The sequence below is a fragment of the Bufo gargarizans genome, chromosome 3, assembly GCF_014858855.1.
Source record: "Bufo gargarizans isolate SCDJY-AF-19 chromosome 3, ASM1485885v1, whole genome shotgun sequence".
Classification (NCBI taxonomy): Eukaryota; Metazoa; Chordata; class Amphibia; order Anura; family Bufonidae; genus Bufo; species Bufo gargarizans.
In genome coordinates this window covers 359,762,884-359,775,866 of record NC_058082.1, presented here as the reverse complement: position 1 = coordinate 359,775,866, position 12,983 = coordinate 359,762,884, and the positions used below count along the sequence as shown (strand labels likewise).

At 43.7% G+C, this 12,983-nt stretch overlaps 1 protein-coding gene across 1 annotated transcript; it reads left to right on the top strand.

Annotated features, from left to right (window-relative positions):
- Nucleotides 1–489: 489 nt before the first annotated feature.
- Nucleotides 490–12,146, top strand: LOC122931116 (fatty acid-binding protein, heart-like). Its single transcript, XM_044285067.1, has 4 exons — nucleotides 490–603; nucleotides 4,660–4,832; nucleotides 9,786–9,887; nucleotides 11,538–12,146. The coding sequence occupies exons 1-4, from the start codon at nucleotides 531–533 to the stop codon at nucleotides 11,589–11,591; spliced, it is 402 nt and encodes a 133-aa protein (XP_044141002.1). The 5' UTR covers nucleotides 490–530; the 3' UTR covers nucleotides 11,592–12,146.
- Nucleotides 12,147–12,983: the final 837 nt, after the last annotated feature.

Here is a 12,983-nt window from a genome sequence, read left to right as displayed (position 1 = left end):
AACATGTCCTATTTTTGTCCGCAATTGCGGACAAGAACAGGCACATTCTATTAGTGCCGGCAATGCGCAGTCCGCAAAATGCGGAACGCACACTGCCGCTGTCCGTGTTTTGCGGATCCGCAAAACACGTTGCGGACGTGTGAATGGAGCCTGATGGAAATAACTGACTGTGTGAACAAGGCCTAAGGGTAATTACATAGCATCATAAATCAATATAATGCAATGTGAGTGACACCGTCAGTGCTGGAGGTACAGGCCGTGACCAACGCTGGTCTGCAGGGGGCTGTCTCTTTAGCTAGGTCAGTCTTTTTGGGGATGCCTCTGATAACAATGCACGCTCAGGTGCCCATTGCTGCCCGTTATTGGCGCTCTTCTTCCTGACAGACTGGGCGCCCGGCGGTAACCTCTCTCCTAATGCTGGAGGCGGGGCTCAGCCCAGCGCACTGCCACCACGTGACCGCGCACTCCGCTATATATAGAGCGGTGAGGCTGAGGGGAGAAGCTCTGCGGCGTGCACCCATTCATTCATCATGGTGGAGAAATTCTTAGGGACCTGGAGGATGGTGGAAAGCAAGAATTTCGATGACTATATGAAAGGGCTTGGTGAGTATTAGGGGGCAGAGTAGGAAGATATACGTGCGTTTTGTAGAAGATGGTAGCCTTTAATACAAAACGCACGTATATCTTCATAGAGCTGTCTAATCCAGGGTCTATACACCCATAAATGGAGGGGATGTGGTCGGGAGATGGATGACTGGAGGGCAGCTGGTGGCTGTGCTGACATGGTGGTTTTCCAGGGGATGGAGAGCTGTCACTGCAGGGGAGATGGCAGTGTCTGGTGAGAAGAGGGTGAGGCAGGGTGGTGGGTGCAGGCTATAGGACAGGAGTACGAAGGTTAGGATGTGATAACGGTAGTCTTATACCAAAGAGCACGAAACAATGGCTGACCTGTGATATCTACAAGTTTATGTCCCTCCAAAGTGCACGTTTTCTGCAGCTGCACAGAGACCTATATTGGGAGCATTCACTCTAGACTTTTTTTTTTTTTTTTTTTTTTTTTTTTTTACGTGCCCTTACAATGTGCTTTCTATGGCCATTTAATGCAAATATTTTTGCAAGAATGGTGCTTTTACTAAATGCAGAATGCAAAACACGCTCCATGTTACAGTATATTTAGTGCTGCCCATGACACACTGGGTGAACCAGCCAATAATACAATTGATGCAACCCTAGTATTGACCGGTAGTACCGGTGCGGTAACCTTAAGGTGCACTTGTACTCTGCAGCTTTTCAGAGGAAATCTGTTCCGTCCACCTGAATGGGGCTTGCAGAAATCCACGTGCTTGCCACCTATTCAAACAAATGAAACATGAAAAAACGAATGATAAAATCCTCAGCATGTGAAGGCACCCTAAGGCCGGCTTGCACACAGGTGTCAGTGAAGGCACATAAGACCCTGTACGTTTCTGCAACGATATCCGCGCTAAAATCAGTCCAATGTCTAACAGCAGCATTTGATGCAGGTTTTTTTTGGCGCACATCTCGCCCTTCCATTGAAATGGTCGAGATCTACAGCTAAAACGGCAAACATAATTGTCATGCTATTTAATTTGGGGAAACTATCAGCAGTGTACATGAGATTTGTTGTAATATGCTGCGTTCCCCCACCACGTATTCCAAAACGTGTGCAGGTGCACTTGGGGTGCTGCCACAAGTCATGAGTGTACTGCATTTTGGTTGCAGAAAAAAACGCATACAAAAAAAACATGTGGTTATTGTAACATATCTGCGTTTATGCTGGGTTTCCTTCCAGAAAAGGAAACGCATTGTGCAGCTAAATTGAATTACGTTAATGTAATTGAAGTCTGCTGCGTGCTTTCCCTTGCTGGAAGGAAATGGAGTCTTATCAAGAGACATGGCGTGAGATTTATCTGGTGTAAAGGAAAACTGGCATGGGCTACTTTCAAATCTGTAGCATGGAGATCCAGCAGAGTATGGCGGTAATCTGCCAGACACAAAACATGGCATGCAGCTGTTTGTGTCTAGCCGATTCTTTGCATTTTTGCCGGAATGCGGTCAGATATCCGCCAGTCCCCATTTATACTTAAAGTGCGGGCGGTCATTCAGTTTGCATCCGACTGTGCCGTATCCGGAGAATCCCAGAAGGCTGTTCTCTGCCGGCATACACGCTGTAGATGTGAAACTAGCCTTAGTTGCCTATAACAACCAAACAGATTCACCTTTTCATTTTTCAGAGCCTTAGTTTGAAAATGAACGGCTCAATCTGATTGGTTGCTATGGGGCATTAAGCCAGTTTTGATAAGTTTCCCCCTTTGTGTCAGTGATTTGGGACTGGGGTAAAGCGCAGCTCACCATGTTACCAGTTGCCACATTCGATCCATACGCTGTAAGCAGTGAACCCTGACGGGCAGCCTAGTTTTCATGCTTCAGCGGGCTGCCACTACATTACTGTGACCTTAGGCTTACATGTAAGGACACATAAAAGCACTGCCTTGTGTACATATACACGGATTGGCTTTACAACCTCAAGCGCTGACACTCCTTGAGGCATATGCTGAAATTTGAGGAATGACCAGTACCCTCTGACGCCTAGATTTCTCAATCGGTCATATCATGGACCAAATAATACCTGTGTGCACCCATATAAACTTTCACACTGGCATTTCGAATTCCGTTTAAGGGATCTCACAAACAGTCTAAAACGGATCAGTTTAGCCCCAATGTATTCTGAATGGATAAGGATCCGCTCAGAATGCATCAGTTTGGCTCCGTTCCACCTCCATTCCGCTCTGGAGGCGGACAACAAAACGCTACTTGCAGTGTTTTGGTGTCCGCCTGGCGATGCGGAGCCAAATGGATCCATCCTGAACTACAATGTAAGTCAATGGGGACGGATCCGTTTTCACTAACACAATATGGTGCAATTGAAAATGGATCTGTCCCCCATTGACTTTCAATGTAAGTCAGGACGGATCCGTTTTGATTTGAATTTTTTTTTTTTTAAGAATAATACAAACGGATCTGTTTTGAACAGATACAAGTGTTTGCATTATAGGTGCGACTCCGTCTGTGCAGATACCAGATGGAGCCGCAACTAATGCAGGTGTGAAAGTATTGTGTAAGCAATGTAGATAAAATGGTGTTGACCATAGGAGTCAGTTAAACCTCCTGAGGCTGCTTTTATTTTATAATTTTTTTTGAGAAATAATATCCATAGTAAAGTTTGGTGCTAGCAGCAAATATTGTTGCATTGGTAACTTGCCTTCTCCCATTAGTCCTGTCCCTCTGGGAAGATCACTTACTTACTGCCTAGGAAACACATTGATGGGGGGGGGGGGGAAAATCAAGCCATGCGATCACAGAAAAAAGTAATCATGGCTTTTTTTTTTTTTTTTTTTTTAAAGACTGAAAAAACTACAGCAAAAATTGCTTTAAGGAAGACTTAAACAGTTTGTATAAGAATTGCTTAAGACTCTAAAATGGCACCTCTTAGGCCCATGGGCTGTCTGGTATTGCAGCTGGGTCCGACAGAGCAGCCTGCTGGATTTCAGCAGATTGACATGGCCGTATTCTGCAGTTCACCGCTGGATCCCCATTGACTAATGACATCTGGCAGTGATCCAGCTAAATGGTGGTTTTCGGACCAAAAAAACTAAACTTTTTTTGTCCAATCGGCATTTGTGCCAGATCAGGCTGCTGTCAGACGTTCTGGACATTTAAACATGGCATCAGTGACCGGCGACCACTAATTTTTGCTGGCTCTTCTTGCTTAATTTCTAAGCATTTACGTCTAAAACGTCAAATCCTTGTAAAAGTGTAAGCCATGAAGCAGCCCCAAAAGACTTGATTTTACAATCCACCCATGCCTTGCTATGTACCAGGGACAAAGTATGTTGCGTCTGTGGCTCCAGGTTCTTCAGCTAATAAAGGACCTCCTTGTCCAGGGCTATATACAGACTATTTGTCTTGCATAATTGGCTAAACATGAACAGAATAACATGTGGGAGGGAAGGGGTTATTTGACGTTCCTGGTTTGTCGGTTGACAATCCTTGCATTGTTTTATATGTCCAGAAATTGGATGGGGGAGGGGAGGGTTAGTGCAGCAAAAGCCATGTAGGCATGAAAGTCAATGTTTTCAGAGATGGCACAGAAAATGAATGACTTGCTTCTCCCCCACAGCACAGCTGGCACCATAGAGCGGCATGGTACCACATCTTATAGTACTACACAAACAATGATGGCTAAAGAAAAGTCAGACTATAGACCTTTTCCAGGTTGATCAGGTCTTATTTCACGTAAGAATTTGCTACATATTAAGATTTCAACAAGTGCCAGGAGTATATGTGAACAATTTGTATTGAAGAACTTTCATTTGACCTATCTCTCTGCCAAGAACATACAACACAGGCCTGCCAAACGGATCACATGCCCTATCTCGGTGACCTTGCCGTGAAGGTTGTGTGAATGGCCTTGTAGGTGTAGATCTGTCTTGACTACTGTCCTTGTGTAAGATGAATCACTTCCTTATCTTGTGTCTACATATCTGGTGCGATTTTGTGAGGGACGTTCCACTGGAAATAACCTGAAATGATTATTCAGCTTCAGGTTTTGAACTTGATTGTCATTTATATTAACAGGTGTCGGCTTTGCCACTCGACAAATAGCAAATGTCACCAAACCCACAACTATAATCTGCTTAGAAGGGGACTATATTGTGCTGCGGACACAGAGTGCTTTCAAGAACACCGAGGTCAAGTTTAAGCTGAATGAAGAATTTGATGAGACCACAGCAGACGATCGCAAGGTTAAGGTGAGAAGTAGTAGACATAGAATAAAACATTTTTCGTGTCCCCTAACGGTGTGTGTGTGTGTGTGTGTGTGTTGTTGTGTTTTTTTTTTTTTTTTTTTACTGAGGCCTTATCCCTAAGGACACGGTGTGCCAGAAGTCCATGCCAAAAAATGGTAATCGCTCAATTTTTGCTAAAAGGGATTTTCCTGGAGTTCAATATTGATGGCCTGTCCTCAGGACAGGTCAGTGGGGTTCCTCACCACAACCTCCTCACAGCATAAGCACAGTGCAATAGAAGACTTAATCAGTATTGCAGTCTCATTCGTTTGAATGACCGATGAATGTGACGTCACTGGCCTAGGAAGAGGCTACAGTGCTCACCGGAGCACTACTGCTTATTTGTACAGCTGATTGGCGGGGGGGTCAGGAATCGGAACCCCCGTGGATCCTGAGGCTATTCAATATTGAACTTGTGAAAACACTTTAAACGGTCTCCTATATAGCTGCTGCCCAATGCCAGGGCACACCTCCACAGTCCATGTTATACAGAACTAAGTGTCCCCTAAGGCCTGTAATGGGGTCAGGGGAGCTGCAGTCGGCATGGAAGATGAGGCTGACAGATGGCCAGTGTTTCCCAGACCAACCGTAGCTCCCCTGACCCGAACTGATAACATTGTCTGATCATTGTCCCTATCTGATCACCAGTCTAATGCACTGAGCAGTATATTATACCTGTGATCAGATTGGCGGTGACTGCATCATAAGACTATAAAGCAATCGGATGAGGGCAAGGGAGCCACAGACATGTGGGAGATGTGGCTGATGCACGGACCATGTTTGCCAATCGTAGCTGTGTGAATCTGCCCTAAGGCTCCTTAATTTAATGTTCCTCCTCGTATCTAATTTTTTGTGATACGTTGGGGATAGAAGTGGTAACTTTAGATTGAGGGGCAGGTTCTAGACGGGGGCGCCCTTCCTTGGCCAATAGGTCAGTGTAGCTTTCTGAGACATTGTTAGTTCCCTGCACTAGGGTATAAGACCTTGTGTACGTTGCGTAGCATCTTGACATCTTATCTAGACATCTGTAGTCCTCTTGTATATGTGAGTGGTATGGTATTCCTTTAATTTCTTAGTCTTGCACCAGTATTGGCTTGGACACTTTATAATCTTCATATAGCGCTTTACAATTCAGATGTTTATGCACAAATGGTCATAAATAACATAGCAACAGACGTCAATTAGAACCAGAGGAAAGGGGACCCTGCTCGAAAGAGCTTGCCATACACAAGGATACCTCCATATAGATGGTAAGTGTTGCAGGGTCACAGTTCCATGTTTTGGCTATTGCCTACATAAAAATCTGACCATGTTTATTATTGTGGGACAGACGCGAGGCAACCAAATTCTGTACTGCTGCTCTCCGTAACGAGCAGGATACGGGCACTATGGTGTTCCATCAGTGTTCTGCATTTGGATGAGGTCATTAGAGAAGGAGATTGCCAGTATATTGATTTCTTGTGGCTGGCTTGAATTGCTTCTCCTTGTAAAAGGAGTGAGTCAGCTAATGGGTATACACATAGCTTGACCGTGTTATTGGTGGCTCACCTTCTAACTATGAATAAACACTGTCAAGTGCAGGTGTAATGAAAAGCTAAAATTTGCAAATTGTTTGCCCTCCAGATAGCAGCAAAATTAATAAAATATATAAAGGGGTGTATATACAGTATGTCCGCTAAAGGAATCCTTACAATCACGAAATTTCACACAGGTACATCAGGTGTCTGGGAAGGTTTTAGACCAGGTCTCGGCTCTCTAGCACATACCATTCCTGTGATTCCCCAAAAATCCATTAGCCAATAGAAGCCTGGTCACATGACCCTTATCAGCCAATGGAAGCTTGCAGCCTTTAGTCTCCACATACAGTTTTACACCAGTCTCCATAACAACCCAGCCATTTCTTCACTGCTGTAGGTCAGCTTTAAAGGGGCAGGGTGCTGTGGATGACTGGAGTGAAATGCTGTGGAGGTCAGTTAAGGGGGCAGGTAGGGTGGTTATTCAGACCACCCTCAAAAGATGGCTTTAAGACCCGCCCCCATGTCCTGCCACGCCCCTGACCCGGTTAGGCCATGCCCACTCCGCAGCCGACAGGGCTTGAAAAAATTAAGGTAAAAATCATCTTGTCAGCTGCAGGGGTGGGAGGGAGGGTGACTTTCTCCCTGCAGCTCACGCTCAGACAGTGCTGCTGTCTGAGAGTGAGCTGTTCAAAAGGACATCCCTGTGTCCATCCAGGCCCTGCGCCAGATGGGGGACAGGGAATCAAAGCCGGACTGTCCAGCCTAAAACTGCACATCTGGCCACCCTAGGGGCAGGCTGCTGTGGAGGTCAGTGTTAAGGGGCAGATTGCCGTAGAGGCCATTGTTCAGGGGACGGGGTGTTGTAGAAATTACTGTTAAGGAGATGGTTTACTCTGGAGGTCAATAATAAAGGGCCAGTGTGAAGGTCACCTTAAGGGGCAGGCTCTATGGAGGTCTGTTAAGGGGATGGTCCGCTATGGAGGTCAGTGTTAGGCCTCATGCACACAACTGTATTTTCACAGTCTGCAAAACAGGGTTCTGTTCCATGATCTGTCCGTATTTTCTTCTGTGTCTTCCTTGATTTCTGGAGGATCGCCAGACCAGAAAAGTAAAAAAAATCTAGTCAAATTTTGCCTTGAAAATGATAGGAAAAAACTGACACGGACGCGGATGACAATCTTGTGTGCCTCCGTGTTTTTTCACGGACCCATTGACTTGAATGGGTCCGAACTGTTGTACGTCAATAAAATAGGACTGGCCATATTTTTTTTTGACAGACTGGAAACACGGATCATGGACGCAAATCTGTGTCTGTTCCGTGATTTTCTGCGGACCCATTGACTGTCAATGGGTCCGCAGAAAATCGCGGTATGGACACGGGTGCATGAGGCCTTAAGGGGCAGGGTCCTGTAGAGTTAACATTTAAAGGAAACAAGGCTCTCTGAAGATCACTTGAGGGGGCGGGTTATTGTTAAAATCACTGTAAATTAGACAGGGTACTGTGTAGGTCACTAATAAAGGAGGTCACTGTTGGGGTCCATTCACACGTCCACAAATTGGTCCGCATCCGTTCCGCAATTTTGCGGAACGGGTGCGGACCCATTCATTCGGTGTGCTGTCCACATCTGCATCTTCGGGTTCGCAGCTCCGATAAAGATAGAACATGTCTAATTCTTGTCCACAGCTGCGGACAAGAATAGGCATTCCTATAGGGGTGTGTTGCGGATCCACAATTTGCAGGTCTGCAACACACCACGGATGTGTGAATGGAGCCTTATAGTGGATACTGTATCTTTTAATGACAAACATTAGAGAGATGAAATATACCTGTGTGAAGCCGGGTCCTTTTGCTAGTTTAATATAAAAAGATCCCTAATATCAAATAAGACCATCAATAAAATGCAGTTAATATACTAATCCAACGTATGGAATGGCCAAAAATAAGATACAGGGGGCGATTTTTATCAGAACTGGTGTAAAGGAAATCTGGCTTGGTTGCCCATAGCAACCAATCAATTTCCACCTTTCATTTTTCTTCAGCTCCTTTGGAAAATAAAAAAGGCAGATCCTGGTTGCTATAGGCAACTAAGCTAGCTTTCTTTACACCAGTTTAGTGAAATCTACCACATGTTTTTTGCAGGCGTGCAATAAAGCTATGGGACCCAAGATTATTAGGGTGATATTGTAGCTTGCTAACTGTGAGGAGCCTGTCCCCTTCATCAGTAGCTGCTTGGTTAGAGTTGAGTGACCTGATATAGAAGCAAAGTTGTACCAGTTAGTGAGGCTATGCTGTAAAGCTGTTCATTTTCTTTAGAAATTGCCATGTTTGACAGGAAGAATAGTCCGTACTCCATGATGGAAACCCAACTTGCCCATTTAAAGTCAGTGGGGTTTCTGGCACCATTGTTGCCCGTCACAGGACAGATCCAGCATAGCATTATTTCATGCTTTCCTGTGACAGAGCCTTGGTGTATTGAAGTGCTCATGTAAATTCTGTAAGTATTTGTAGGAATACTCCATTCTTTGGAGGTGTATAGTTATTTAGTAAGATATGAGTACATTTGTACCTCTCGGGCTCTAGATCATAGCAGGCTTTTATATAGACAGAAGGTGGTAAATTGTGCCAAGCTAGATATATATATCTTGTGACATCACACGCTGTGGAAACAAGTGGATGGTTTTACTGAGGTTTGGAATGGAAACTATTTTGCAGGCGTATGTTACGTGGTGGGTGGAAAAAAATGTGCCCCTTGGCTTGCTCAGAGATAAATGGTATGAATTATAAAAACTGACTTGGGAAAGAATCTGAAGCATGTGATTTGAGTGGATCAGAGTCAAATGAGGGTAATCCCTTAGTGCCATCTTGTAAAAGCTGTTGCATTTTGGCAAAAAATATTGCATCTCATTTTATCTATTTGTGACGCAAAAGAGCCAAAAAGACGAAAGGGGGACATTTGTAAAGACCGGAAACTTCAGATGCTAGTCTTAGTCAATGTCCACTGCCGCTTGATGCGCCGAAGTTGTGTAGAGGCCGGTGCCTCTACATAACTTGTGCTTTACAGACAGCTGTGCGGCTTGCTTTAATTTATGCCAGAAAGAGAGCTGGCGTAGATTTGTCATTTTTTAAGCCCTAAATGGGCACAGAAAAGATGACTGCTGGCCTCCCTTTCTCAGAACTGGCAAAAAAAGAGGCAGAGGCATACATTGGGGGGGTGGAAGGTGGAGGTCATGCAGCAACAAAATCTACCCCTGAAATACAACAACTTTTTTTTTTAATGTTTACAAATACATGAAATTTATCATCCAACATGAGCCACTCTTTAAATTTGCAAGTCTAGCCACCCTGTTGGAGTTCACACCATCTACAGGATTAATAACTCTGCCCCATTTGTCTCTTCAGTCCGTGGTGACCTTGAAAGATGGCAAACTAATTCATGTGCAGAAATGGGATGGGAAGGAGACCACCCTACTAAGAGAAGTCGATGGTGACAAGCTTGTCTTGGTAAGTACATATTTTTCTGGAGATATACTGCCATTGACACAATGGTGTCCTGTGTGTTGGTCATGGTTTCAGCAGCACTTTACACTTCAGCGCCTGACCACTACTATTAACCTTGTGTGAAGGTTGCTTTCGTTTCCAAGTACCCAAATACATTCCTCATGTGTTTACCTAGCTATCTTGTTCATACCACTCTGCATTGCTTAACCCTTGTGCAGACAGAATGCACACTGTCTGCCTTGAAGGAGGTGTCATGAAGTGCCCTCTACTGCATAACATAGAATGCATTTTACAGGTTACTCTAGACATTGCAATAGTACATCTAATATCATGATCAACCCTATTAACTACCTGTTAGGATTGAGCATGCAAAGTGCAACTCCCCCAGCCGTGGCACTATTTCAGATAAATTTGTACGTATTTATTTTGTATTGGGTGTTCAGAGCACTAAGAGGTGGGCCTAGACCCTTGAAGCACTGCTTCACCGTAGCCTTTCCCCATAGCCACTCCCTCCCATTGAGTAATCCTCTCAGTTCTCCTACCTGGCCCTGAAATCTACCAATGAGTTCATTTTGTGCATGCAGTTTGAACCCCCTAAAGGGGTTTACTGGGAGCCAGTGGGTCCCACAAATCCAACTTAATTAGAAATAAAATGCCTGTAGGAGAACATTTTAATATACTTACCACAGGGCTGCCAACAGGAATTTTAGGGGCCCCATGCAGACTTCTATCAACTTTTTTTTTATTATGGGTTAAATGAAGAAAAACTTGTTTTTTTTAATTTACGATTTTCTAATCGCCATGAATATGTTCACTATATTGAACGGGTTATGATTACAGGGATACCAAATGTATTGTGATATTTAATAGTATGTTTACAAGTACACATTAAATGTACTGCTTTTTGCTCTGTTATTTTAACATTACAAAAAAATCTAAAAGCAACAGGTGGTCACAGGAATTTGTGCCAAACAATAAGCATACTACAGACTTTCTCCTACGGGAGTGTAATTAAAGTGGGCTTGCAGTACCTGCTGGGTCCCAAAACACCCCTTTGAAAGGATTGACAAAACCTTTAAAAAAAAAATGTAGATGTGGTCTGAAAATGGTGTAAGGAGAATTAAAAAAAAAAAGATTTTTCTTAGTTTTTATATAACCACGTTACACATAAACATGGCTTCTCACTTAACCTGTACACTGCGCTCTTCACTTCATACTGGAGGAGGTCATGGAAGACTAGGTGTGGGCCAGATATGAGAGCCAGTCTCCCGTAGTTAGACTGGACATGCTAGGCAGGGAGCCTAGTAAGTGAATCCAACATGTTCATGGCTTGAATGGGCCGCAGTGATGTCGCACACTAGAAGAGGAGGCAGCTGCTGTATTGTTACAGCCTTTCATGGTTCCTCATCCTGTCAAGTAAGCGGCCCTCTTCTGTGTGCTACAGAAAAATGTATCAGCAGTCTGCTAGACCAAATGTTTGGGTCTAGCGGACAGCCCTGAACCACGTGTGGGGTTGGGCACAAATCTGCAGCAATAAGATTCATGGAAACATTTACAACAGATTTGTCTGTAGCTGTAAACTTTATCTGGTTTGCCTTACAGTTACTATTAATAGAATTGTACTAATGATGTAATTTTACTTTCTTGAAACAGACCCTTACCCTGGGAGATGTTGTCAGCACACGTCACTATGAAAAGGCCCAATAACTGGTCACTTCTGTGTAACACCCTTGTTTTGTTCAGTTCAGAGTTGAATGTCTTCATAACAACCTCAACCCCCTTCCTTGCCCGTTTCCTCTTGCACCAAATGGGCTCAGCAGTATTAGAAACCTTTGTGAGATCTCAATGCAGCATTTTGTTATGGACCTGGTAAGTTACTTCTATTACAGTGCCAAAGACTACTGCTTCCAGGATCTTGGGGTATAAACGAGCTGCATGGATACTTCCTGGGACACTCAACAATTTCATACTGTTGCTATTTATGGCTTGTGATATCTACTGCCTCCCTTTCTAACCTTTTTGTTTCACCTGAAGCTCATGTTGCTGGCTGTATGGCAATCTGTCAATGGATATAGTGCACACAGGCATAATTTTAGATAAAATAATTAGAAGAGATGGCCATCTGTTAATGTGCTCATCCTTAGGCCTCTTTCACACTACAGTTTTTTGCGTTCCGTATACGGTCCGTTTTTTGCGTTCCGTATACGGAACCATTCATTTCAATGGTTCTGCAAAAAAACAGAATGTGTTCCGTATGCATTCCATTTCCGTTTTTCCGTTCCGTTGAAAAGATAGAACATGTCCTATATTTGGCCGCAAATCACAGTCCGTGGCTCCATTCAAGTCAATGGGTCCGCAAAAAAACGGAACACATACGGAAATGCATCCGTATGTCTTCCGTATCCGTTCCGTTTTTTGCGGAACCATCTATTGAAAATGTTATGCCCAGCCCAATTTTTAATATGAAATTACTGTATACTGTATTTGCCAAACGGAACAACGGAAACGGAACCACAACGGAAGCAAAAAACGGAACAACTGATCCGTGAAAAACGGAGCGCAAAACACTGAATTCAACATACTGTAGTGTGAAAGAGGCCTTAAAGGCTATGGATAACTTCACCTTTCACAGTAGCCAGCTATAGAATGCCATAAGTGAAATCAATCAGATATTGTCTGACAGGGCAGGCTCTAGCATCTGTCATACTGTACAATCTTGTAAGGTGATTTATAACCAAACTAAAGTTGAACTTTGACCTGGTCATAAATTGGCTTAGAAGATCACTCGCAGGAAGTCGGAGAGGAGCTGGAGCTGCTGTCATTTGATCTGTTGGATTTCACAATGTGCAGCATTCTGCAGCTTGCTATGAGATTGTGATGCCTAAAATCTTCATAAGCCAATTGGTGCAAAGGTGTTTGTTGTTTTCAGCCAAAATAACCTTTAAGAGCTACTGATCTTGTAATCTGATACTTTACCAGATTGTGGCTTAAGTTAAACATTCTGTTGCCAAAGATCTGGAGTACACTAAATGTTTATCTATATTGCTTAAAAGTGGCTCTCCAGGAATTAAGAAAATGAAAATACTTAAATATTACCCT

What these genes read in the sequence shown, in the direction of transcription:
- LOC122931116 (XM_044285067.1), top strand. Translation starts at nt 531, where the DNA reads ATGGTGGAGAAATTCTTAGGGACCTGGAGGATGGTGGAAAGCAAGAAT. An exon ending in TGACTATATGAAAGGGCTTG is followed by an intron (nt 604 to 4,659) that starts GTGAGTATTAGG and finishes TTATATTAACAG; the next exon opens with GTGTCGGCTTTGCCACTCGA. An exon ending in ATGGTGACAAGCTTGTCTTG is followed by an intron (nt 9,888 to 11,537) that starts GTAAGTACATAT and finishes TTCTTGAAACAG; the next exon opens with ACCCTTACCCTGGGAGATGT.